This window comes from Emydura macquarii, unplaced genomic scaffold (genome assembly GCF_026122565.2).
Source record: "Emydura macquarii macquarii isolate MOO-44397 ecotype Brisbane River unplaced genomic scaffold, CSIRO-AGI_Emac_v2 contig_295, whole genome shotgun sequence".
Taxonomy (NCBI): Eukaryota; Metazoa; Chordata; order Testudines; family Chelidae; genus Emydura; species Emydura macquarii.
Window position 1 is genome coordinate 6007094 of NW_027130432.1, and position 27839 is coordinate 6034932.

Genomic DNA, 27839 nt, shown 5'->3' on the forward strand with positions numbered 1-27839 from the left:
TAGAAACTAAACTAAGGTCTCAATTGAGCCAGGTACTTAAGCACATACCTAAGTTTCAGCATGTGAGCAGTACCATTGAAGTCAATGGTAATATTCCCATCCTTAAGTATCTTGCTGAATTGGGACCTAAAACAGAACTTTTTCATTTAGGACTTTAAGGTCAAACATGGGAGAAAATACTTCAGTGGATAAGTGTATTAAAAATTACACAGTAGGTAAGTAATATTAAATGCATTTGGATTCAGCAAACCTCAGTTTATTTGAAAATTCAGAGAAGCCAAAAGAAAGATTTTATTGTCCTAGAATTAAACAACTAAAAACAACCAACCCCAAAAACCAACCAAAAAAACCACCAGTATTTTGCAAAGAAGGGAGGACCAAAAAGCTGATAATGAACAGAAACCATCTGCTTTTGAGCATTTTATTGATTACATGGACAGAAGAAATAAAACAAGCAAAACAATTCCATTAGTAAAGGCAGTGGAAATCCTAACAGAAAAAGGATCTATGCCATTGTGAATGTATGGGGCAAACTGAGAAATCAGAAAGAATGTTCACTAGAATGGGGCCAATACTTGGTCTAACTGGCCAGATTCAGTTATTGGGTTTTTTTTAGACTAAAGTCAGTCTTCACCGCTTTTTATTTTGGAGTGCAACTTTCTCTCTCATCCATTACAAACTTTCAAAATGTGCTTGAATGCAAAGTTGCTTAGTTAATGACACCAATACTTTAACTTGCCAAAATGAACATTTTGCTTTTAAAACGCAGCCTAAAATCTATTTAAATATAAATAATAAATTGATTCTTATTTTTGACATGAAAATTGTTCATCTCTTTACTGTTTGGAGTCTTACAAAGGCTGGAGATAAGAAACAAAACAGCAGAGATCCCCAGTGTTAACCTCGTTAGCCCTAAAAAGACGTTCTGTTCTGACATATTGCTACATATCTGTCACCAGTTCTGTCACAGACTGAATTAATTTGTGTATACATTGCCAGCTTTAATCTGTAAATAACTCTCATTTTTTCCCATAGGTAATAAATCCTTAATTAGTTTACTATAGGATTGGCTACCAACGTTGTCTTTGGTGGAGATCTAAGGTAAGAAAGAAATTTCTAGTCTCTTGGGACTGGGAGCAACCTGAATATTTTGTGATTTTTGGTGTAAGTGACCATTTATTTCTAAGTCCAGCTTATCTGGGTAGCAAGATAACCTGGAATGCCCAAGGGGACTGTCTGAGACTCCCTGGTAAGACTGCTACAGTGATCCAGGAGTTCACATTTGTTAAGGATTGGTGAAATCTAATTACGGAACATACCATCAGTTTGGGGTGTCTGTCCTGCTTTTGACAATCTGTCCTGAGATTGGCAGTCAAAGTCATTAACCATTCCAGACAATGTGACACCATGGTGTCCAGTTTTATACTATTCTTAGTGTACGTCTCCACTGCAATCATGGCATATGACTGCAGCTCATGAAGACATACCCAAGCAACAAATCCACGGCAGCACAGACTTCAGTGTGGGCTAGCTGTACAAGTTATTAGTTAGGGTGGGCATGTCAGGCCCACGCTGAAGTACGCAGTGCTGGGTGCACTGCCACAGCTTCACTGCTCTAGTAGCCAAGCTAACATAGATTAAACCTAGCTGAAATAGGTCTACATGAGCTGCAATCATGCACCATGGTTGCAACGTAGACATCCCTTAGGATGCGACCCAACTTTAACTGAAGTCAATGGGGGTCATTTCTTTGATTTAAACAGCAAGTGGACTGGGCTCTTCATGAGAAGTTCTAATTATGCTGAAATGTAAAAAAGGGATGTGGTGATTTGAGATGAGACTAATAAATCTGTTTTTCTCATTTGAACCCAAGTCTCAACTGTGGAAATGTTAGTGTATTAATTCACAGTGCTACCTCGTTTCCTTGGGTTACTGCTTTATATTCTAAATGCAATGTAATGGCTTCCTAAGCAAGAAAGTCATACTGAATACAAATGGTATCTGCACTTAATTTGCATATTATTTGTTTATGCTTACAAATGTGTATCTGCACATATATCACATAGTCATCTCTGTAACTACCTGACTTGAAGCTCAAGTTTAGAGCTTAATTTATGTATGTAGAAAATCTATATTTGTATGCATAATCAGGTCAGTAGGTTAACTTACCTTATGTGTGCGCACAAGTTCCCTATTTCAGCTTGAAAACAGGTGCACATAAAAACTGAAGGCCCTTTGAAAATCTAGTCCTTGATATTTCACTGCTAATATCAGAGGAAGATATAGTTCAAATATATTTTTAATAGATATACATAATTTCCCAAACAGAAGCATTTAATTGCCATAAATATACTGACTGACCTGTTTGATGTTCCTGGACACTGGGCTAGGAACGATACAGTCATCACTGTCAGTTATTACTGATTCCATGACATCAGTTGCCTGTCTATCATCTTGATCTATAGGGGGAAAAAACAGTTTAAAAATCTGTTTTTGTGGTCCATTTGAAATTTGTTGAGTAGGCTGAGAGCATAATATTAGTTTTTCTAATAAATATAATGTGAGAGAGTCTCCTTTGCAGACCATGACACAGGCAAATCAATAACTATTAAATGGTCTAGAAAGTCAGCTGATTTTTCTTCTGGTCTGTTAAAAACACTAATGGTTATATTGATGGAAACAGATACAATCATATTAAATCTCCTGTGATAAAAAACAGTGTAAACAAAAATTAGTTTAATATAGGAATATGGCTTTAATCTGTGGATTTCCAATGTTTAGGATTCAGCAGCTTGCACATAAATGCCTACATTGCAAAATAATTTCCCACAAACGGGGAAGGGTTGGATTCAGGCATACACTTCTACAAAGGCTTCAGCTCTGTTTTGCTGGAGTAAAAATAATTTTTAAAATAAAATAAAAAGCAAAGTGAGTTAACTCCAGATTTTTGCAGTCTTAATGAGGACAGAAGGCCTAACAAAAATCTATGAACAGTTGAATATAAAAATCTAGTATCCTGTTTCTACCCTTATTTAGTAGGTAGGGACTCAGCTTGATTCCCTGATACTAAGCTTAAAATAAGAGCTGGAAAAGGGTGACCTTGCTTTTGTATTCTGTACATAAATCTGCCTCTAATAACTTTAAATCAAGATGTGATAAAATGTACTGCCCTCTCATTGTCTGAAACAATCTCTGATATTACTGTTGGCTGTTATCTGCAGACAAAGGAGCACACTTTTTAAAAATATTCTTTAGAACATCCCTCTTCTGAAGGGAGAATATAAAGACATTTAAAACAGAAACCAGGTTTCCTTTAATATTTTATGAAACAAGGTCAGATAACAGATTTTCACATTCAATTACTAGACAGCTTCCAGTTGGGCTAAGAAAAACATCAACAAACCCACCCAAGTAAAGCCATGAGGAACACCAGAATACAATTTCTGTCATGAACCTTCTTATAATGAGACAGCTCCCACTGTTAATACATGCTTAAAATGGAAAGAGGTAGATTTATTAATGAAATAGATTAATTTATAATTTATAAAAATGAAAGTTACCTTCTGTTTCCAATTCCTCAGTTATTTCTGTTTCATCTCCAGAAGTAGCTGAGCTCTGGTCAGCCAACTGACCCTCAGATAGCTGAGAAGGGTCATCTTTTTCCTGCTGAATTTCTCCAGCAGTTTTATTTACTTTATCATCTGCCACTCTTTCCTGTATAAGCTCAAATAAGACATGCAATATAAAAGTAAATATATTTATAGACATTCTGTGGTACTTATAACACCTGCTTGAATAGTAAAAGCTACTGAGATTTAAAACTTGAAGAGTTATGGCTCATACACATTATATGCAGTAAGGGTGGTTAAGGCTGGACATTAGGAAAAATTTCTTAATTGTCAGGGCAGCTAAGCACTGGAATTAATTGCCTGGGGAGGTTGTGGGATCTCCATCATTGGAGATTTTTAAGAGCAGATTAGACAAACATCTGTTAGGGATGGTCTACATAATATTTAGTCCTGCCATAAGTGCAAGGGACTAAACTTAGGCTATGTCTACACTGCTGCGGGAAGTCGACTTTGTTTAATTTGACTTTCAGCAGGCGATTTTTAGAAATCGCAGCAGAGTGTACACATTACTCTGTTTGCACTGGTCTCTTGTGTTCACACTGACCAGCCTTAATTCAAATTAGAAAGCAGTGCAATGTGGGTAGATCTCTCACAGTGCAACTAGCCACGGTGGCTGTTGGGACGAGTGTCATAGTCCCAGGATGCAAAGCAGCTTTCCCCCTTTCTCCCCGCCCCCAAACAAACAGGAAAACTATTTTCGCGTTGGTTTTTTACTCCCCACGATTGCCATTGCTGCAGAGACATGGGGGCAGCTCAACTCTGCACTATAATTGTGAGCATGACAAACACATCGCAGCTTATCATCGCTTATTTTAGAAATAGAGCCAGAAGGCGAAGCAGAGACAACACTGATGCCACCAAGGCTGCCCTGCTACAAGCCATCGAGCAGAACAATTCCTGATTGCTGCAGGCTGTAACATATCATCTACAGTCCGTGGAGCGCAGGTTCTGGTACAGAGAAACAAGCACAGACTGGTGGGACCACATCATTATGCAGCTGTGGGATGATGATCAGTGGCTGCAAAACTTTTGTATGCAAAAGGCAACTTTCCTCAAACTGTGCTCGGAGCTGGCACCGTCCCTGATGCGTGTGAACATTCGCTTGAGACAAGTTATGACGGTGGAAAAGAGAGTCACCATCGCTCTCTGGAAGCTGGCAACCTCCGACTGTTACTGCTCGGTTGGGAATCAATTTGGAGTCGGTAAATCTACAGTGGGCATAGTCGTGAATCAAGTGTGCAGTGCCACAAATAGGCTTCTGCTACAAAGGCTAGTGACTTCGGGAAATGTGCAGGACGTACTGGAGGGATTTGCCACGATCGGCTTCCCAAACTGTGGGGGGGGGGTGGCATTGATGGGACGCACCCATCTTAGCGCCTGCACTCCTAACAAACGAGTACATAAATCGCAAGGGGTACTTTCCCATGGTCCTGCAGGGGCTTATGGATCACAGGGGTCATTTCACAGACATCTATGTGGGGTGGTCTGGGAAGGTGCATGACGCTCGTGTATTTCGTAACTTGGGGCTGTTCTCTGAGATGCAGGCGGGCACTTTATTCACCGACTAAAAAATTAACATTGGGGGTGTGGAAATGCACATAGTGATCCTGGGGGATCCTGCTTACCTCTTGCTCCCTTGGCTAATGAAGCCGTACACCAGTCACATTGACAGTGACAAGGAGTGTTTTAATAAGAGGTTAAGCAGTTGCAGAATGGTTGTAGAATGTGCCTTTGGGCGTTTAAAGGGCAGATGGAGGAGTCTCCTAACTGGGCTGGATATGAGTGAGAAGTACCTCCCTTCTGTGATATCTACTTGCTGTGTTCTTCATAATGTGTGTGAAGTGAAGGAGGAAAGGATCTCCCAGGTTGGGCTGTGGAGGCAGAAAGACTGGCCGCCAATTATGAGCAGTCAGATGCCAGCACTACGCTGAGAGCTAACCGCGGAGCACTTTGCATTAGGGAAGCTTTGAAAACCAGGTTCTGCAATGAGATGCAGGACTGATTTCTGTTCCTGTATGTTGTTTGCCTTTGGTGTAGCCCACCCCCCCCAACGATATCTGTGCCCACCAAATCCCTTCTAAACAAGATATGATTTAATAAAGAAATGTGTTGAAGAGATGCAAAACTTTATTTCTGAACATTCAAGTCATGGGGAAAGGAGGGGAGTGTCCATTCACAGTATCAAGGGGTGGGGTGGTAGCTTGCTGGCTAGCTATCAGCATGGCCGCCGCTGCTTTCTGCTCGCCTCCACGTGGAAGAGAATCACGTACTGCATCCTGGACAATCTCCTCCGAGACCTCTTGGGGGTAGAGGAGAGGGAAGGCACCAAAGCCCTCGGTTGAGGAGCATTATGAAGGGGCTGCAGCAGGACTCTGTCCTGCCTCCACTCCTCCTGAAGCTCCACAAGCTGCCAGAGCATGTCTGCCTGGTCCCGCATGATTTGCAGCATTTCCTGCGTGGTGCTGCGATCATGCTCCATCATTTCTTGCCGACTCTCCCTGTCCCTGTCCTGTGACAAGGTCAGCCTCCATGCTCTTTGCTCTGTCTCTCCGGCTGCTGAGGCATTCATGAGCTCTGCAAACATGTCGTCTCTGCTTCTTTTCTTCCTTCTTCCTAATCTGAGACAGTCTGTCCGCAGCATTTCTTAAGAGTCGGTCCAGTGCCAAGGTGTCTACAGAATGAAAGAAAAGTAACAAGGTAACCACAGTTAGCATAGTGAAGAAAATGATACAAATGTAACAATATATATATATATATATATATATATAAAATGATCCCATGATACAATGTAGCAAAGGATTTCCCCTCTCTGCTTGTATTTTAAACCCCTACAGAGAGGAACTAGGGCCGGCGGCGTGGTAGTGGTGGTGAAATCTCTGCTTGTACTGCAAACCCTTACAGAGAGGAACGATGTGGTGGTGGGGGGAAATCTCTGCTTGTATTTTAAACCAAGACAGAGAGGAACTGCGAATACCGTGGGGGAAGAGGGCGGAGGCTATGCTTAAAACACAGATTTGCTGGACACAGCAGGGTACCAGCAGTGTTCCGCCATGTTGCTGGCTACCTTGATTGCAGCAAAGAATCCTACTGTGGAGGGAGGAACAAGGCAGCCCTCCCCTGAAAAGTTTTTCGAGGGATAACAGATTACATATATTAAATGTTATATGAGATATCAACTGATGACAAACGTAGCATTTCTCATCACGTAAAAAAAACTGATCCCTGGGTAACCCCCCAGATGATTCACCGAAATGCCTGAGATCCCCTTCGTGCCTCCCCCCCCCAATGTACAAGGACAGAAATGCTAATAAGAAAGCTCACCAGATGTGCCTTCCCCAGGATCATCTGTGTTGTCCAGTGTGCTGGTGGACTGCTCGGGGGTCAGGAATAAGTCCTGATTTTCGGGGAGAACGGGCACCCCGCTCTCCTGCACCTTGCTCTCCTCAGCTTCCTCCTCCCTCCTTGTCCACGGAGTCCTCATCGTTGATCATGGACTGTGATCTAGCAGAGGTATTGATGCTGTGGGGAAGCACCGTGGTGGGATCCCCACCTAGAATTGCATGCACCTCATCATAGAACCTGCATCTTTTGGGCGATGAGCCAGAACAGCTGTTAGCTTCCCTGACTTTCTGATATGACTGGCGCAGCTCCTTTATCTTCACGTGGCACTGCTGAGCGTCCCTCTGGTGTCCCTTCTCCAGCATGCCCTGGGATACCTTCCCTTAAATGTCAAGATTCCTTTTGCTGGCTTTGAGCTGAACCAGAATGCTCTCCTCGCCCCACAGCCTGATGAGGTCTAAGACCTCTGGTCAACTCCATGCTGGAGTACGTTTGGGCTTTGCAGTAGCCATGCAGAGACTAGACAGTGGCAAAGTTCTCTCCATGCTGGCTGCACAGGAAATGAAAATTCAAATCTTCCCGGGGCCTGAGGGAGGGGATTGTTCCTGCTAGTGTGACCACTGAGCAGCACAGCGTGACTGTCCAGAGCGGTCAAAACAGGGCATTGTGGGATACATTCCGGAGGTCAATTAATTCAAATTAAGTTCCTTTGCGTCTACACTGACACTAAATCGACTTAACAAATTCAAATTAGGCGCTACGCCACTTGCAGAGGTGGTCTTATTAAGTTGATTTTACAGACACCTTAATTCAAATTAAGAGTGGTCCTAGTGTAGATGCAGGTGTAATTAAGTCGACTTAAGTGACTTTACGTCGACCTAAGTCGCCAGTGTAGACCAGGTCTAGATGACCTCTCGAGGTCCCTTCCAGTCCTATGATTCTATATATTTTATCACTGCTAGCAACTATATGGCTTCAACAGTGTAGTAAATAGCAATGAAAAGTACCTCAATTATCAATTGCAATAATAAATATTTGACAGAGTAAAAAGGGACAAATTTATAACAATTTACATTTTCTAAAGACATAATTTCATAAAATTTCTCAGCACCTGTCAACATAAATACAGCCTCTGATGGTTTCAAAACATTTACCTTGTATTTTAAACCATTTATTTCAAGAAAAATTATTGTTAAAACACCTTATTCTTCAGATGGTATTTTTATAACTTTGATTAGCCTTTATGCAATGTCTTTGTGAGAGTTTCAAATGTGAAATGAAAATAGCACTAAAAAAAGAGCCAGTTTAGAAATTATATATTTAACACCTCAAAAATCTAGGGTAAGAGAAACCTTTAGTTTATAATATACTCTAAGCTTCTCTTTTCCCCCTTTCAGATCCACTGAAATCACAGATCATGTTACCTGTTTCAATATGTTCTAAATCAGGAATAGTACATTCACTAAATCTGCTGGAGTAAGTATCTGGTCTATAGGAAGTCCAGTAATGGAAAGCTTGTTACCAGTTCATTTTCTTCCTGGGTCTAATTTCTCTCTCCAGTCAGACATTTGAGCTGCACCTCTCTTCCTACAAATAGTGGAGACATGAGACTCCAGGACTTCCCATAACCATTCTATTCTTGGGCCAGGTGAGTCCCTCCACTCTAGACTATTACAGCAATACAAAGGAACTTTAAGAAGCCACTGTGAACTCTTTCACCATTGAACAAGTCTCTGCTGATTGGCTCACTCTATTTGGCCTGCTCTGCCTTGAGGGGAGAATGAGGAACAAACAGAAAGAGCATGACCAGGGGAATCAAACCCCTTTAAATGCGTTTCCCTCAGATGGATGGGCGGAATTAGTTTGCTTATTTGCATATAAGGAATAGGAATGTAAAGTTAGGAGCACTGAAGCACTGTTCGGTTAGCTCAGCAGACTGATAAGCTGTTAGGAGCACTGGCAGGGCACAGCTGCTGACAAGTTTCTGCCACAGCCATTATTGGCAGTAAGGGAGGTGTAATCTAAATGTCTTGGACTGGGAAGGAAGGTCAGGTGCCAAAAATGAATTTTCAAAACTATTTAATTATCCTTATTTTCCCATGGGATTCAGAGAAGGGTAAATTCTCCAGTTCAGTTCAATGGCACAGGATTTGCAAAACTATTTAATTATCCTTATTTTCCCATGGGGTTCAGAGAAGGGTAAATTCTCCAGTTCAGTTCAATGGCAAATGTGACTTCACTAGTGTAATAAAGCATACAGATGAACCAAGAGGTAGTCATCCATGATTTCAAGAGGTACAAAGGAAAAGAAAGGGTAGGTTTAAAGTAAATTATATAATGTGACAGGGTGCCTTCTCCACCTTAGTGGATCCAGCACTTCCCTTTAGTGGTGGGCTGGGGGTACTCCCTTGTCCCTCAGAACTTCCCCCTTCTAGTGGTGGGCGACGGTAATTCTGTCCCTCAAGATGGCCATTCCCCTCTGGCCTTCAGTCCTGTTTCTGGGCCGCTAGGCCCTCGCCTCCACAATATTTAATACTTTTCTAACCCTTGGTATTTTATGTATTCAGCATATATTCCAAAATTGGTGTAATTTTTTGCTGTTATCTAGTGATAATCTTTAAAGGGAAGGAAGAGATGCGTTTAATCCAAGTATGTAGGAATGTTATCAGCTTAGTAGTGGTTGAGAGGAAATGTCAGCCACTGAATCACATATATTCCAATGCATTTAATGAAATTTCCTCCATACAAATACAGATCCAGGCTTAGCCTGCTAAATTTATTAGAGTCTTTTTCCTTTCCATTTCCTCTGCATATACTCTTGGAACGTTATATACCATGAAAAGAAGAAGTAAGTCGGACAGCAGCCCATAATGGAAGCACTATGCACGTTCCTTCCATGAACTCTAATCCTTCTTGGCACTGTACTTTTGATTCTTTAATATATAACATGACATGTCTTGTACGCCTGTATAAAACCATTTACTAAAACATTCATTTGACCTGCCTGACAAATCAACTAATTTTTTTCTCTTAGATTTTTATCTTGGATTTTTTAGTTACTTAGCAGTTGAGAAACACACAACACTTGGATTATAATGTTGATACCAACTTCATTCTTGAGCACTCAGTCAATTTTTCTACTGCTGTTATTCATCAAAAGAACCAATTAAAATTCTAATTACCAAACAATCAGGGTTTTATTGTATTACACTTTTACAGTTTTATTGTAACTGTATTATAGTTTCACCCTTAGCGAATGACTAAACAAATCTGACATTGAATTTTCTGCTACAGCTATCAACATACAAACAGAATTCAAGTGCAAATTGGTGTATGATATCATAAAACTTGAACCATCTCATACCTCTGAAACATTTGAAACAGTGGGTGCATCAGCCTTAGTTTTCTGTGCCATTTCTTCACCATTTTCATCAGCAACAGAGCTCTGGATTATTGGCATAAAATAAGGAGACATATTTAACTGATATTACAAAACTAAAAGACAGACTGTCTGTCCAGCTTTCAAATAAGCCTCCTTTTTGCAGCTGCAATTATTTGTATTGTCAAAATGGTCACATGAATATCTAAGAACCAGATTGCACCGTAACCAGACAAAGTAAATAGACTACTAAGGTTTAGGTTTATTTCTAACCCATTTGCATTTCTGATTCCCTTATACTAGTAGAATGCTGCAATGTCTAGGCTGTAATCCATATAAAATGCTGTTTTGGTTTTTTTTTAAGTTAATGGAAACTTCTACTAATAGTACTTTTGCCAGCAATTTTTAGTCACTTGGACAGCAAAGCTGAGCTATTCAAAGGAGGGAATTGAGCACTCAAATCCTACTGAATTTCAATGGGGTTTGGGCACCTAACTCCTTTGAAAATCCCAACCTTGTGCATCGGATTGTACCTGCAAATCATGTAGGCAGACATCCAAAGGGCAATAAATGTGTCTTCAAATATTTGTGGGGGGAAAAAATGGGGGTGAGTCACAGGCACTTGTGAATAATTGATCCTACAATATTTTTATATTGTTTATATAAGTTTAACATGATTAAAGTTAAATTTAAGTGGAAGCCTTATATATTTTATATAAATACACACACACACACACACACACACACTTCCTACTTTCATTTTTCAGATTTAGACTTTTTAAAAAGTTTGATTCCACCAGTGCTGAATTTGATTTTCTAAGCTGAACTTACAATAGACTGATTTACTTTGTACTTACACTCTTTGGTATTAAAGACTGTTCAAAACAAAGTTTACTGTGATTAAGATTTAACTGACAGTAGGAAGAAATGTAAATCAACACTGATACTATTTTAATATGATTAATTAAGGTTATCAAATGCATTTATAAACAGAAGAAACTATATAGCCTGAATATAATTAATACACCATATTAACAAATAATAAACTACATTTAATACTCATCTCAGGACATTTCACAATTGATGTTAGATACTCCATCTTAGTCTACTGGCTTCATCTGATTAAATAGTAACTATTAGTACTATAATTAATTTAAATTATTGCATGAGTACTTTTTCAATACATAAACACTTAAGGAAAATACTTAAACCTCACTGGAATCTGTAGTATGCTGACATCCATAAAAGACACTTTCTTGTCTGTTAGAGCTGTGCGCTGCCTTGGTTTGGGCTTTGGTGCCTAGGATAAATCAATATAATTAAAAAAGGTGTCTGTCACTGTATGGTACTGGCCCTTTAAGAACAAAGAGGCCAATGCACCCATGACTCTTGAACTGCTTCCCAATTAGCACCTCAGCCATAAAAATGGGGGAGAGATAGAGAGTGGAGAAGTCAGTCAGGAAAAGGGCAGGTGAGAGTTGCCTGGGAATGTGAGAACTGCAAGACACCAGGAGACTGCAGGAGGTCCCTAGAGAAAGCTGTAGGTGGTTCCTCGGGGAAGGCTGAAGGCAGGAGAACAGCAAGAGGGGTTTACTAGCTGACCACCACAGGCAGCCGGACAGCACCAAAAGCATGGAAAGAGCTGAAGGCCAGAGAGCAGCAGAGAGAGTTGTATGATGGCTCTCTGAGACAGAGAGCTGAAGCAAAGAGTGGAGGAATTAGCCCATTGATGAGTCCATGCTGGAGAGCTGGAGCTAGGGGAACAGTTGAATGGCCTGCCTATTGGCCTGTCTGGAATATAAGAAGTTAATGGAACAGAGGAAGTGATGGATGCTCCCCCTGATGAGGTTGCCCTTGCAGCAGACCAACTGGGGGGGTTTCCTGCTGGGAAAAGCAAAGATGCACTCTAGCTGCAAGGGCTGGGATGACTATCCTGGTAATGTTCCAGAGGGGTAGCCGTGTTAGTCTGTATACAGCAAAAACAACGAAAGTTCTGTAGCACTTTAAAGACTAACTAATTTAATTTTAGGAGGCATAAGCTTTCGTGGGCTTCAGCACACTTCCTCAGATGCAATTGGTAGAAATAATACAGCAAATATTGGCAACATATATAGGAGGCAACATATACATATCCAAAGGCATAGACAACAATGGGGTAGGTGGACGAAAACTGGGTACTTGAGGCCTAATGACAACCATTGAGTAGGAGGTGAGAAAGATCTACAACCTATCCTAGCAGATGATCCGTCTCTCGCTCAGGCAGTGGGTGACAGACCCATCCTGGCTTACAGACAGCCCCCCAACCTGAAGCAAATACTCACCAGCAACCATACACCCTACAAGAAGTCCAATCCAGGAACCTATCCCTGCAACAAACCCCATTGCCAGCTCTGCCCACACATTGACTCTAGAGACAGCATCACTGGTCCTAACCACATCAATCACACCATAAGGGGCTCATTCACCCGCACATCCACTAATGTTATATATGCCATCATGTGCCAGCAATGCCCCTCTGCCATGTACATTGGCAAACTGGACTACCACTTCGCAATAGGATAAATGGACACAAATCAGACATAAAAAATAACAACATCCATAAACCAGTCAGAGAACACTTCAATCTCCCAGGACATTCTGTCTCTGACCTGAAAGTTGCTATACTTCTACAAAAAAACTTCAAAAACAGACTTCAAAGAGAAACTGCTGAGTTAGAAATTATCTGCAAACTTGACACATTCAAACTGGGTTTAAACAGGGATTTTGAATGGCTCTCTCATTACAAGAAGTAATTTGCTCTGATCACCCATTCTCACCTCCTACTCAATGGTTGTCATTAGGCCTCAAGTACCCTGCTTTCATCCACCTACCCCACTGTTTCTATGCCTTTGGATATGTATATGTTGCCTCCTATATATGTTGTCAATATTTGCTGTATTATTTCTACTAACTGCATCTGAGGAAGTGTGCTGAAGCCCACGAAAGCTTATGCCTCCTAAAATTAAATTTGTTAGTCTTTAAAGTGCTACAGAACTCTCATTATTTTTATCCTGGTAATAGGACAGGAAAAGACTAAAGAAGAGACAGAGTGTGGCGGAAGATATGGCAGAGTGATATGTGCTGTGTTGATGTGGGATTTAAAGGACTATATACATTGGGGAAAATGGACAATGTTATGGATTTTTGTTATGGACTATTTACTATTTTGTAACAAACTGGCCCTATGTGGAGTAATAGTAAGCCATGAAAGCCTGACATGGAGTTACTGTGGATGTTGAAGGAGGAAAACTGAAGCAGGCATGACTGTTCTGCCACAGCCTACCACCTCATAATTCTGCTTCTGAGTGGGGTTTTTTCTGCCTTTTGTTTTTGTATTTGTGTCAGTTCCTTTTCTGGGAACTTCTAGGCGACAGAACCACAGTGGAAGCTAGCAGTGTTTTCATAATTAATTATGAACAATTAATTATGAACAATATTGAAATATTTCCCTGTGAAATCTGACTGAAGATTTTGAATTTACTTATTTTAAAAAACAAAAAGGTAAATAATTTGAAATATCAACAAAATGGTTCTATCTAAAAAGGTTATTGTTTACTTTTTCTCTCCTATACAATTGTCTAGGTGTTAAAAGCTTCAAAAGTGACCATACAGATGACTTTTTCTCCCAGCAGAAATCCAAATGGTGGTTGCATGAAGTATTTCTATTTGTCTCTATTAAATGCACTGTATTGTAGGGATTAAGCCTACTTGGCTGGGTTGGACTGGATGACCTACTGTAATAGCTCTTTTCTATTTCTAATTTCTTTGAGTTTGTTAAATTACTTACTGACATTGATGAAGTAAAAGAAGGGGTCAGGGTTAGAGTCTGCATTTCCTCCTTCTCTGGTAATTTAGTTGCTGTAGATTTTTCATTTTGGATGTAACTCACTAGGTCTGCTGCCATTGCTGATCCACTTGGTGGTAGATAGGCAAACCTCCATTTTAGTTCAATGTTAATGGTGCCAGAAGAAAGTCCTTCAGAGTCCGTTAGTTCAAATGTACCTGAAAGGAGAGTGTAAAACCCATCTAGCTATATAGCTATCATGCAAAGTGAAACAGCATGTAATGCAAGAATTACAGAGGAACAGCATTCAGTTTCTTGAGGTCTCTTGAGAACTTCCTCATCCAAGACAGGCTGTAGAATATTACTTAAAGGCAAAATAATGCCTCCTGTAGTTTCAAGTCTGGAGAGTATTTTAAAGCAAAGGGTTTTGAGGTAAGGCCATAACTATAAGAAGGGGAAAAAAGTGCAAAGCAGTCAAAGGAGAAGAGACTTGCTTAGTGTTGGTGCCACTCTTTCCTCATGGGGAGTTACTTTGGAAAAGGAAATTTCAGTTCATGGCTATGTAATAGAATGCCTATTGTTGAAGTTCCCCTACTGTATTTGTTCAGAGTGTATTGGTTACATCAACAGCTCAGCTTAAAATGGGACCTCAACAAATCAAGCCTATCAATGGTGTCATCCAAATGCACATAAGTTGGAGGTCCCTGTCAAGAAGGATAATTCAGTGTTTATATGTTAAACTCTTCATGTTTATTCCTTCCTTCACGATCATATGATTGGGCAAAGGAATTGGGGACAGATGAGCATCCATAATATTGTGCATTTGGCCCACAGGTTCACATACTGGGCCTCAATAGTGAGGCAACCTTGGGTCAGCATGAATGGAAGGACACTCTACAGGGAGCAAAGGAATGGATCAAGGACGGGAGTCCTTTGGGATCTGCTGATACCCCTTGTACACTTCTTTGGCAGCATGGGAACGGGCACTGGATGTGACTTTTTCACTTCAGTAAAAATGATTTAGGAATGTGTGAGGGGATTAATTTGATGATCAGAGCTAAATGGAATTTGGGGTGGATCCAGGATTTTTTCCTGAGAGTTGATGATTATTTGGTCTGAAATGTTGCACTGGAGAGTACAGAAGAAAGCCATAAAGCCTCTGTGGGTTAAAAGGCTAGAGGGTAAGTGAATATGGAAGTGGTGAAATTCATATGTGGCCAAGGGCAGATTGGTAATTACTCACCTGGAGTTATCTAACTGGGCATCCAAGTTATTCAGGGAGGATGGGGTATACCTATCCAATTGGGAAGCAAATATATTTTTGTTTGATATTAAAGAAGAAAGTGAATATCTGGAAACCTAGAGATTTGGGGGGGTGGGGAGGCAGAGAGGAAGTAGTTAAGTGCAGGTATTTCTTATGGAAGGGATATAGTTATCGGATAAAATGGATTGGAAAAGCATGTGAAAGCATCCCTTGAGGGAGCTGAGGAAATGGGGGTTCAAGGCTCCTATGTCCGATACAGCAGGGAGCCAATACCCTCCTTTTATACACCTCTTAGCCCTCTTACAAGGAGAGGGCCAAGGGATTCCCGCTGTGAGATGGCTGGGACCAGGTAACAGATGGTGGAAATAATTAAGGAAACAATGACAACCTACACTATACTACTTATTGCTGGGTACTGCTAGGTATTTTAAGTGAATAAAGTTGTGGCCTAATTAAACCTCATTCATTGCCTCCCATGTTTCTTCCATTGTGGCTGGATAATGGATTTACATGCACTATGGATACCGTGTAGGTTTTTCAAGCCTTAAGAGGACAGGTTGTTATCGCTCTGATACCATATTCGGGGTCCTTCCTTGCCCAATCCAGAAATCAAGACTGGCAAAGCAAGAAGAGGTTACTCACCTTGTGCAGGGACTGTGGTTTTTCAAGATGTGTCCCCTTATAGGTGCTCCATTGTAGGTGTATTCACATCCTTGAGCCTCAGATTGGAGATTTTAGATAGCAGTTTCTTCTCCACCAGAGAGCTCATTGATAAGAAGTCCAAAGCAGAGGGGAGGAGAATGAGTAGCGGAGCACCGATTGTGACACATATCTCAACGAACCGCAGTTACTGCACAAGGTGAGTAACCTCTTCTTCTTCTTCTAGTGTCCCTCTACAGCAGTACCCTTGATGAAGGGGTGGGACTTTGGAGTTGAGTACAATATTGACAATAGTAGAGTCGAGCCAAACATAGCATCAGATGATGAGTCACGTGTGATTGCATAATTATCAGCAAATGTATGAGCAGATTCCCAAGTTGCTGCTCTGTATATTTCCATGATAGGAATGTTATTGATGAAGGCTATGGAAACAGAGATCTTGTAGAGCGAGTTCAAACTCTGGAAGGAGGTTGAAGGTCATGTGCACGATAGCAGTAGTTAATTCAGTCCGATATCCATCTAAAAAGTCTTTGGTTGGAGATTGGGGATCTCTTACTGTCATCTCTGTCTGCGATGGAGAGGAATAATCTTGGAGATTTTCTGAAAGGTTTGGTCCTTTCCATATAGAAGGTTAACAACCTCCTGACATAGACTGTGTGTAGTGTTGCCTCCCTTTTACCCTGGTGTGGTTTGGGAAAGAAGACTGGGAGGTGGATAAGCTGATTCATGTGAAAGGCTGAAGATATTTTTGGTAGGAATTTGGGGTGCTGTCATAATGTGACCTAGTCTTTGAAGAAAACTGTAAAAGGGGAGTATGTGATTAGGGTCCCTATTTCTCCCACTCTCCAAGCAGATGTGATGGCCATTAGGAATGTGGTTTTCACAGAGAGATGGAGAAGCGAGCAAGTGTCCAAAGGTTCAAAGGGAAATCTTGTAAGACAGTTTAAGACAAGGTTTTATGGTCCCATGCTAGTGTAGGAAATCTGATTTCAGGGCAGAAGTTACTCATACTTTAAGAAATCTTTTCAATGTAGGATAAACGAACACAGAATTACCATTCTGATGGAAGGCAGTGATGGCAGCAAGATGTACCTTTATCAAGCTTAGAGATAGCCCCAATTTTTTAAAATCTAGAATGCAGTCTAGCACAATTGGTAAAGAAGAGGATGTACAGGTAACTTGTCTTGCATCACACCAGAGTTGGACTTTCTTCCATTTTTGAATGTACGTGTGATGAATAGTTATTTTCCTGCTATGTAACAATACCTCCTTCACACCCTCACCATCAGTTCATTTCTAAGTTTTGGAACTATTGAGGAGCCATGCTTTTAGAATTTGTAGATTGGGATGATGGATCTGGCCTGTGTCTTGAGAAAGGACATGGAGAATGGGTTGGAGAGTGGTTGGCAAACAAACCGCCAATTGAGAAAGGTATGGGAACAATATCTGTCTTGGCCATGTTGGAGCTACAAGAATAACTTTGCTCTTTCTTTCTTTAGCTTGAGTATGACCCTGGATATGAGTAGAATTGTGGAAAAGCATATAAAAGATGCCTGTTCCATCTGAGGAGAAAAGCATCTCTGAGAGAATGGTGGCCCAGACCTGCCCTGAAGCAGAATTGGGAGCATTTCTTGTTCTTGACTGTGGTGAAAAGATCTATTTTTGGAATTCCCCAACGTTTGAATATGTTGTGAAGGATGATGGTGTCTATTTCCCATTTATGATTTGGGAAAATTTTCTGTTGAAAATGTCTCCTGTAGCGTTCTGGATGCCAGAAGGTATGTTGCGGAGATGTTGATGTGAAGACTAATGCACCAATGCCATAGCTTCACTGCCTCAGCACACAGAAAAGGTGAACTTTCTCCTCCCTGCTCGTTTATGTAGAATATACATGCAATGTCTTCTGTCACAATCTTTACATGTTTGCTCTTGATGAGTGGTAGGGTCTGAGCAGTGTTCCTGACTGCTCTGAGCTCTAGTAAGTTGATATGCAGCGTGGATTTGAGAGGGGACCATCTGCCCTGAATGGTGTAGATGCCCAGGTGGGCTCCCCATCCCATTAGGGATGTGTCTGTCATCATTATCAGCAATGGGGGTGCTTGAGTGAAAGGGACTCCCGCACAGACATTCTGAGGATCTGTCCTCCAGTTGAGTTTTTGACCCCCAAGGGCATCGACTGAAGTTTCTTTAAGTTGTGTCTGCTTGGGATATATAAAGTTCTCAGCTACCCTTGAAGGCAATGCATATGGAGTTTTGCATAATTTATGACAAAGGTGCCTGCCACCATGTGCCCTAGTAGTTGAAGACAGGTTCTGGCTGAGACCTGAGAGCTGGCCTGAACTGTCTAGATTAAGCTGGCTAAGGTGTTCAACCTGTGCAATGGGAGGAAGACTTTGGCCTCCACTGAATCACCAAAGCGAACATTTCGGTAATTAGTTGTAGTCCCAGCTGCAGGAATAGATCTTTTGTGTGTCCCTCAAGGCATTAGTGAAGGAATGTGCTTTCAGCAGGCAATTTTCTAGATATAGAAATATCATGATGCCTTGATACCAAAAAAAGGACCTTCAAGAACACCCTGAGTGCAGATGATAGACTGAATAGGTGCACCTTGTATTGGAAGTGATCTGGACCCAGAATGAATTTCAGGAACCTTCTGTAGGATGGGTGAATCGTGATATGAAAGTAGGCATTTTGTAGGCTGAGACCCAAAAACCAGTTCCCCTGGTACAAAGATGGGATTATTGCTAACAAAGTAACCATTCTGAAGTGTTGTATTTTTACGAATCTGTTGAATGTCCTTGGATCCATAATGGGTCTCCAAATGCAGTTTTTTTTCTGTATCTGGAAGAATTTGGAATACAAACCCTTCCCTGCATGTCAGGTGGGAACTGGTTCTATAGCATCTAGTTTTAGGAGGTGGTTTGTTTCCTCACGTAAAAGGTGCTTGTGAGAAAGGTCCCTGAAAATGGATTGGGAGGAGAGGATGGGGAGGGAGGTAAAGTGGACTGAATATCCTTTGGAAATGATCACTAATACCGACTTGTCTGTGGTTATACGCTCCAAATTTTGACGAAAAGGAGTAAGGCGGTTGCCAAACCGGTGGAGGTGTTTGGGTTGTTGTAGCAAATGAAATCAGGGGAACACAGCAAGACTGTTGTTTGGATGTAGAAGATTGCGATGTCGATGATTGTGGGGCAGTTGATCTCTGTTTTTGTATTCTCTGTCTCTTTCTTTGGGATTCATTATACCTCTGGGAAAGAGGAAAGTGAGCAGGACGGGATCTCTGTGTTGTCTGGTACTTACTATATCTCCTTTTTTGGGCAGGAGTGTAAATACCCAGAGAATATAATGTGGCCCTAGAATCTTTCCATGTGTGGAGGGATTCATCCGTTCTTTCTGCAAATAATTTTGATCCCTCAAATGGGAAGTCCTCCCACATGTCTTGCACCTCTTTTGGGAAGCTAGAGAGGTGAAGCCAAGAAGTTCTCCTCATGATCAGTGCTGTCAAGAGAGAATGAGAAGCAGTATCATTAGGGTCCACAGAAGCCAGTAATGCAGTCTTCATGAAGAGCTGAATCTCGGCAGTAATTGCCTGAAATTGCTCTATTTGATGCTTAATAAAGGCATTTAACTTAGAGTAATTGGTATACTTGTATTTTGCCATGAGGGCTTGGTAATTAGCAATCCTAAATTGTAGGGTTGCTGAAGAATATGATTTACATCCAAATAAATCCAGTCACTTCCAGTCCTTGTCACATGGTGTTGTCTGCCTTTTTTGTTAACAATACTGACAACCAAAAAAATTGGGGATGAGTAAAAAAATAAAAAGTCCATGTCTTTAGAGGGCACATAATATTTTGTGTCTGCCTGTTTGCGTGTAGGAGGTATTGTAGTTGGTGTCTGCATACAGTTTTTGCTGGGTCAAGCCAGGCCTTGCTGATGGGGAGTGCAATTTGGGCTGATGACAATGTCTGCAAGATATCAAGCAGTATATGCTGTGACTCTATGACTTCTTAAAGCAGGATTTGTAGCAAACCTGCTACTCTCTTAAAGAGGTCTTGGAACTGCTTGAAGTTGTCTGCTGTAGTTGGTGGGGGAGGCATAACAGCTTCATCAGGATAAGTTGAGGAAATGTTGGTCACAGGAGAATCCTCCTTGTCTAGTCTCTCTTCCTGTTCCTCAAAGGTCTCCTCATGAGGATCAGGAGGTCTGACTAATGAAGCTGAAGGAGATCACCTTCCTTTATCCCTTTGGGTGACGCTAGATGTCTATATGCCACCCCTGGGTCCCAGTATGGCCAGTGAGGTGGTGCAAAGGGCATGGGGGGGGAACACCCACGGGTGTCCATACTAACTGGGTAGGCCTCTTCTACCCTGGTGATAGGTTTAAGGTGCTCCGTTTTCTACACAGCTAGATCCATGATGTTGTAAAGGACAGCCTTGCACGGACACTGAGTATAGGTCATTCCCATCATCCTCATCGTCGTCACTTGACGGGGTGGAGCGGTCGTGGATGATAGAGGAGATTGTCTTGGTACCACACATAAGTTGGGGGACCAGGGCATAACCAGTAGTGTGGTCATGTCAGTACCTAGCAAAGGTGATTCAGGCGTCTTCAAAACCATCTAGTATTTAGGGACCCAAAATTCCTGTGGTACCAGAACAGGCATTGGTACCGCTGAGGTCAGTTGAGCAGGAGCTGTTGAAGTGGAAAGGCAGCAGTACTGGAGGTCTTCTGTGCTCCAATGAATGGCCAACAGATGTTGCCCTAGCCTTTTGTGGGGCTGAAGTACTCGGTACCAAATCTCTATAAGATTCTGTCAGTGCCACTTTATAGGAGCTGAATCGTTCTTTGCTGCTCCTTTTCCCCAACAGTGATGATCTACCCGAGTCCGCCTCCTTAGAGTTTTTGGACTTACTGGCAGTACCAGTACCTGAGGATCCTACCGCCTCGTGAGTACCTAGTCGTGGGTGGATCGGTACTGAGGTAGCAGAGACCTCTTTTTCTTGACTGAGTCCCTACTTAAGAGACTTGTGACCTGCTTTTTTGAGACTTTTTTTTAAGAGGAATCCAAGGATTTCCTCTTTGAAGTCACCAGAGAATGCTGAGCCAACGATGTTGACGGGATCGGCCTCGTTGGGGATTGTTGTACAGTGGGGTCTCAGGTCAGAGGCTGGTCAGAGTGAATTTTCTATCACGAGCCGTCTTAATTTAAGCTCACATTTTTTTGTAGCTCTTGATTTTAGTTTGAGGCAAAATGTGCACTTCTGCGGCACGTGTTACTCTCCAAGGCAACAAATGCAGCAGGAATGGCTTCTCAACAGGAGAGGCAATGTTTAAACGTGGGAGCCAGGCATACCATTTTTAGGGTTCACTTCCCGAAAGGAAGGAAAACTAACTTATACTAGAGCATTAATTATTCTACAGGCAAAATAAGAATTTAAAAAAAAAAATTAGACAAAAAGAAAAAGGAGGTAATAACAACTAATGGAAGTTCTATTACTATGTCTAACACTGAAGGAAACAAGTAAGAAAATGCTAAGAGAACTCTGCCCTTGGGCTCTGCTAAGGCTTCGTCTCAGGCCAAGGGCAGCTGAGAAGGAACTGAGGGCAGTTTGCCCTTACAGCGCTATATAACAACGAGGCAGAGCATTCGACAGGGAGACTGTATGTGTAGGCCAATTGGACATAGCCACCTAAAATCTCCGATCTGAGGCGGAGGGACGCTAATACACGTGGAGCATCCATAGGGACAGTACTCAAAGAACAGCTTCTATTTGTCTTTAGTCATAGATTATAACTAATAAAATAGTTAAATTGGACAAGAATTTTAAAATAAGATTATTAAGCAGATCTGAGTTTCCACTGCCCAGCAGACCTGGAAAATGTTTTCCTAGTTTAAATACACACTAGCATTTTTCCCTAGCTCAAATCACCACATATATTTTCTCTTCAATTCAGTCACGTGACCACAATAGAATTGCATTTTTAGAGTCCCAGTATGGATCTCTGCAAATTATTTCATTAAGTTATCTTCCAGTGGTGTACTAACGTGCAATAATTACCTAAATTTGGGGTATAAATCCCAAATAAATAGGTTTTCTAAAAACATAAACTACATGTATAAACAGGCAGCCTAAAGGACATAAACTACAGCACCAATTAAATGCAGCTAGGTATAAAATTAATAACATATATGCTCAAAGTTTTTCTTTGACATCATTATTTTAAAAACAAAACAAAAAAAAAAGTAGCAATACCTTTCACTTTGCTTTTGGTTTACTAGATAATTCAAAACTCCATAGGCAGCATTTTAATATTTCAATATATTCCCATATTATTCCTGCTATATGCTCCAAACCCTGCAGTCAGATGTACATGAGAGGAAGTGTCCATCCATGTGGATCTGATTGCAGGACCATGGCCTCAGCTGACACAGTATATGGACATAGTCTTAGAATAGACATCTTTATAGATGTGCAAAATATTGCTCTACCTCCCTGAAATGAAGCCTCATTATATACATCTTTAGACTTTTTCTCCTCTCTAAAAGTCATATTTATATTTGTTCATTTATGTTAAAATTAGTTTGTGGATTTTTTTTCTCATTTACTATCTGTCTCCTGCACAGTATAGGTTCACATTCCTGTTTTCTTTTCTCTATGGGTGGAAAAAGACAAAGGGTTTCTCATGTTAACTTTCTGATTTATTTATAAGTGCACTTCAGTTAAAATGATTAAAGAAAATCCTGAAAAAATGAAGCCAAAGAATGGAAGGAAACCACGGAGGAAATTAGCATGCTGTTACTGGAAAAATGAAGAGAGATCACTGGAAAAAGAGAGAGAAAACACAGCTACAAAATGCTTTCTATTATAATGTTATTACTGTCACTGAGCATTTAAAAGAATGTCATGAAAGTAGATCTTCAAAAGATCCAGAGAACTTTTTTAATCACACAGATGCATTGAGGAAGATTTCCAAGATTTTTTTCAAAGAAAACTCATTTAATCCATAATTGTTTTCTATGTATTTTACAGCGGCCCCGTTACATTTTAACAAAACAGCAAGGTAGGGAATCTAACTTTTAGTTCAGCACTTTCCAAATGATGTTAGCACTAACAATGTTCTATTACCATACTAAATACAAATGCTCATGATGTAGTGGTGTCGGAGAAATACAGCAGACTGACAATTCAGCCAACCAGGATAGATATTTGACAGTCAAATCTATGATCAAAAGGTCAAATACAAAAAAATATTAATAAAGAAAGAAAATATAGCTGGTGTCTTAGCAATTAACTCAGTCACTATTAATGAATGATGATTTATACCAGTCAGGCTTAATTATCATATAGTATTAATGTCACAGTTGAAACAGGGTATAAAAAGACCATTCATGGGCAGAAGAACACAAGCTCAAAAGGTAAAAAGGTGCTACCTGACATCATTGTGAGCAGGCTGAATGAGAACTTTGCCACTGAGTTTCTGTTGGTTTTATTTTTTTTACTCATGGGGAAGTTTAAAAAAAATAAAAATTATCCCCATCATTCCAAGAAGACTTGTGCAAAAAGCTGAACCTTGCATTCAACCCTACAGATAGCCAGCTTTGACTCATTCTGCTTTTCTGGTTGTAATTAGATGCAAAGCAAAGATTCCCAAAATCAGAATTTCAATTCATGTTGGTGTAAAACTGGAAAACACAGTGGTGAATTAGGCACATAAAATATATAATGAAACAACAGGTGAAAAGTTAGTTACCTTTGGAAAAAAAATCAAATTCTTACCTGAGATATATCTGTCATGTGCTAAAGAGATAAGAGGAACAACGGCTTTCCCTACATAAACACCTTCTTCTGTTTCACCATCATCAAACACATAAAAAATCAAGGATTCTGATTTTAAGTATCGGTCTAAATCCACATTCATTGGCACTGGAAAACACATGTGATCGTCAAATTGTGGGCTGTTGCTGCTAGGTATGATGGGAGTATCATGGTCTGCAAAATCAAAGAACTTGAAGACAACATAAGGATTTGGCTGAAGGTGGTTTTTTCGGGACTGTAGATTGTTACAACATTTTACTGTAATATGAAGCTCATTTAGATTGCCATCTGCTGAAGTGCTGACTTGGGCAGTTCCGAGTATCGGCTGCTTCAACTGAAAAAACATATGTTAATTAAAACCTGTTAGAATTCTTATGCTGATAAAGAAGACCTATATAAACAGCATAATAGTTGCCTGCTTGAACGACACCCAAACTACTGTTTAACTAAGTGTGTCAAAGTTTTACTTGAACAACACATTTCCATAAGTTTGGTTATGAGCATAGGGGAAGAAGAGATTAATTATTTCATATTTACTACTTATTTGTTTTCTTCTTGTAAAACTTTTTGATCCATGTGCCAGTCAGAACAGAGCAAACAGTGGATTTTTGAATTCACTGACAAAAAAACACTGTAAAACAGTTTCATTTTGGGTTGAACCCAAACAAATTCTTTTGAAATGTCACTGAATTGAAAAAAGTCAAAATAAAATTTGAGTGAGTTGAATGAAATGTTTTGTTCGATCCAACTCAAAATTTTTTGTTTTGATTTTGGGCATTTAAAGCAAAAGGGGACTAGATTCACAAGATAGTGAGAGGAGAATGCGGCACCAGCAGTCTTATAACTTTTAACTCAGTGGTTAGGGCACTCACATGTTGTGGGACATATGGATTCAATTCCCCATCTACCTGATGTGGAGCAGGATTTGAACTTAGGTCTCCCACAGTGCAGGAGAGTGCCCCGTGAATTAGGGAATCAGAGATTCTAGTATAGATACGCCTCAATCTTCGTGTTGAAGTTGTTCCACATTTTAAAAATAATTGAATAGTCATTGAAGCAGGGACATCAATTTAGGTCTCCCACATCGTAGGAGAGTGCCCTAAGTCATTCTCACCCTCTTTTCCTGGTCCAATGACTATTCATTATTAGTCACAGTGGCAATTCATAGCTATGCCAAGTGAGCGCATGAATCATTGGGCCGGAGGCTGCCTTCTCCTAAAGCTGTTTTGTGACTCCGGCCAAAAAACAGTCCCCAAAAATGTAAGTTTTTTGTTTGGTTGAAACTAAGTCTTCGAATGTGACATAAATGAGGGAATAGTTTCTGCATGACCAAAACAGCATTTTTCTGACAAATAAACTATTTGCCAAAAAAAAAAAATTCACCCAGCTCTATCAATGTGAGTCACTCTAAAAAACTACTACTATCATTGTTCTACAAATAATCAAATGACAAGAACCGGTATAAAATTATATTAGTATTATTAACACTATGAGATCAAATGTCAAGCATCTCTACCTTGACTTATTCCTATCCCTATTCAATGTTTAGATATAATTTTTATAATTATAACTTCCTTTGTATATGCATTTTTCAATAATCTAAATTAATCATCTAAATTCATTCCTACTGTCTTTCTAAAGTTACACTAGGGATTTATTTGTACCAGTTATTTCCCACCATATGATACAAAGCTTTTAATTAAAATATCAGCATATGAAGAACAATAATAAAATGTTCTGAAGCATAGCAATACACTACAACTGATATTGGTGCAATATTACTGTACAGCCAATGGAATTCTCTTAATTTATTAAATACAATCATCAAGACATTTCGTATTCTGTGGTGAGGTGGTCAGAAATTTTGCACAAGACCTCTGTACTCTGTGGCACCCTTGTAGACTAGGAATTCCTCAGCAGCCTCAATTATAATTTCAATATTGATATTTTTAATTAAATACAAAAATGAAAAGTCCAATGGCATTCACTCACTCTTCTCTTATTTATTTTGATATTAAATTCATTATCCTATCTCCACATTTTTAGTTTTTGATATGCCACAGATACTTGTACTGCCAGTGCATAATTGCATTGGAGAAATTGTTGGAGGGAGGGTGGAAGTTCTGGCTGAGTTGCGGCTTTTGACATCTGGGGAGATGTGTGGCAGTTTGATTTTGTGGGATAAAGCACATTAGCTGAATCTTTCTGCAAAATGATCAGTTAATGCTGTCACTGAAACCTACAGAACACGGTTTCAGATTAATCAACTGAGAGAATGGGACAGTCACACCTCCCAAAGTTGTTGTTTCAGACTACTCCTAGACTTAGGGGGACAAACTGTAACAATTTGTATTTGATTCACATTTTCAAGATCACTATATCTTCATGACCATAAGAATTAGATTATTTTAAAAAAAATAAATTAAAGCTTAGATTCTGGAGCACAATACAACTAGTTATGAAGGTGCGGAATGTACAGGATTCTTCATATAACATTATTACCTGTGTTCAAGTTATAACAGGAAATGTTTTTGAAAGCAGCTTCAGCCAGGTGTGTGAAAGGTTTCTTTCCATCCCATTTCCCAACAAAATGCGGCTTCTAATGCTTGTTTTAAAAACTGCCAGAATTCATCAGTTAAATGACCACACTGCATCTTTAAGAGGATTGATGTTGTCCAGCTGGCCCTAGAGGGAGAAGCCCTTTTCCATGGAGCAGGCGAGGCAGTATCCACCCTCCCTCCCCTTTAGGTGGCAAAATACCAGGTTTGGTTAGGACATGCTGTGGGCATTGCACTAGTCGCCACTTTTTAGGAGGCTGGGAAGGAATTTTTCCCTCACTACCAGTTTTGCTTAGGTAGAGTGGGGGGTTTTTCGCTTTCCCCACAGCAGGTTCAGGGAGGGCTTTGTTAATGTGAGGCGTGAAGGGAGTTCTGCTACACGTCACAACTCATTATGTAATTATTGGGCAGATGTCCAGTGCAGGTACTCCATAGGGAAGGCATACAGTGAACAGATAAATGGCTTGGTAAAGGACTTTAAAAGGACGTGTTGGTTAAAGGAATGAAATTGGGGGGGGGGGGGGGGAGGAGTGTTGAGGGCTCTTATGAATGGTACGGCAGGGGGCCAACCCACCTTTCATATAGACCACCTTAATCTTCCTATGGTTAAGGTTCCAGCAGTGGGTTGGCTGGGGGAATTGGAAGGAAAAAGAAAGGGAGCAGGTGAAAATCCCCTGGGTAGTTATTGAATGAATATGGGGTTACCTGCACTGTACACTTTATCTGCAAAAGTACTCCCAGAAATCTAATAATAAAATTGTGGCCTGATCGAAATGGCAATACTGTTTTTGACAACTACAATTTGAAAATGCTTGCATTGCAATTTGAAAATGCTTGCCTAAATACAGAGTTACTGCATCAAACTGGCTTCTCAGGTTACACTGGTGTAAATCTGGAATAATTCCATTGAAGCCACTCCAGATTTACACTAACAAATTGAGAGCAAAAATTGACACACTATCACATTAAAGTGTTTCATTTTGTTTAGCTACAGCTTTTTTGTTTCCTATGCCAATGTCAAACACATCTGAACTTCCCATTTTTAATCCCTGATTGTTGTTTACAAATGTGATGAATGAGAAATGGTCATATGTTAAAGTACATTACTAGAATTCATCTAGATGAAAAAGTTAGTTAGATAAAAAGGAAAAAGTAACAGCTCAGTGTAAAAATTATTATTTTAGTATAGTATATTTTAAGTATCTTTACTGTAAATTTATGTTTTAAAATGAAACTATCAAAGAAAAGCTATATGTTAAAATGATTTAATGTACAGTGTTAAATTGTTTGTGCTACGTCAGTCTGATATAACCAAACATGAAATCCTGTATTTCCACTATGGAATTCCAAATTAACTTATTTAA

The 27839-nt window shown here is 40.2% G+C and overlaps 1 protein-coding gene across 8 annotated transcripts in view; it reads right to left on the bottom strand.

Moving 5' to 3' along the window:
- Positions 1-27839, bottom strand: part of RPGRIP1L (RPGRIP1 like) — a 146250-nt gene that overhangs the window by 46296 nt on the left and 72115 nt on the right. For 2 of the 8 annotated variants that reach the window (XM_067551131.1, XM_067551140.1), the window contains exons 17-22: positions 23879-24251; positions 14174-14388; positions 11564-11647; positions 10333-10413; positions 3561-3723; positions 2362-2459 (exon numbers count right to left, since the gene is read on the bottom strand). In XM_067551131.1, coding sequence (XP_067407232.1) covers positions 2362-2459; positions 3561-3723; positions 10333-10413; positions 11564-11647; positions 14174-14388; positions 23879-24251 — 1014 coding nt within the window. Of the gene's footprint in view, positions 1-2361; positions 2460-3560; positions 3724-5816; positions 6301-6950; positions 7131-10273; positions 10414-11563; positions 11648-14173; positions 14389-23102; positions 23322-23878; positions 24252-27839 lie in introns of those variants that run through there. The other 6 variants (XR_010920358.1, XR_010920359.1, XM_067551156.1 and 3 more) reach the window with 6 other exon arrangements.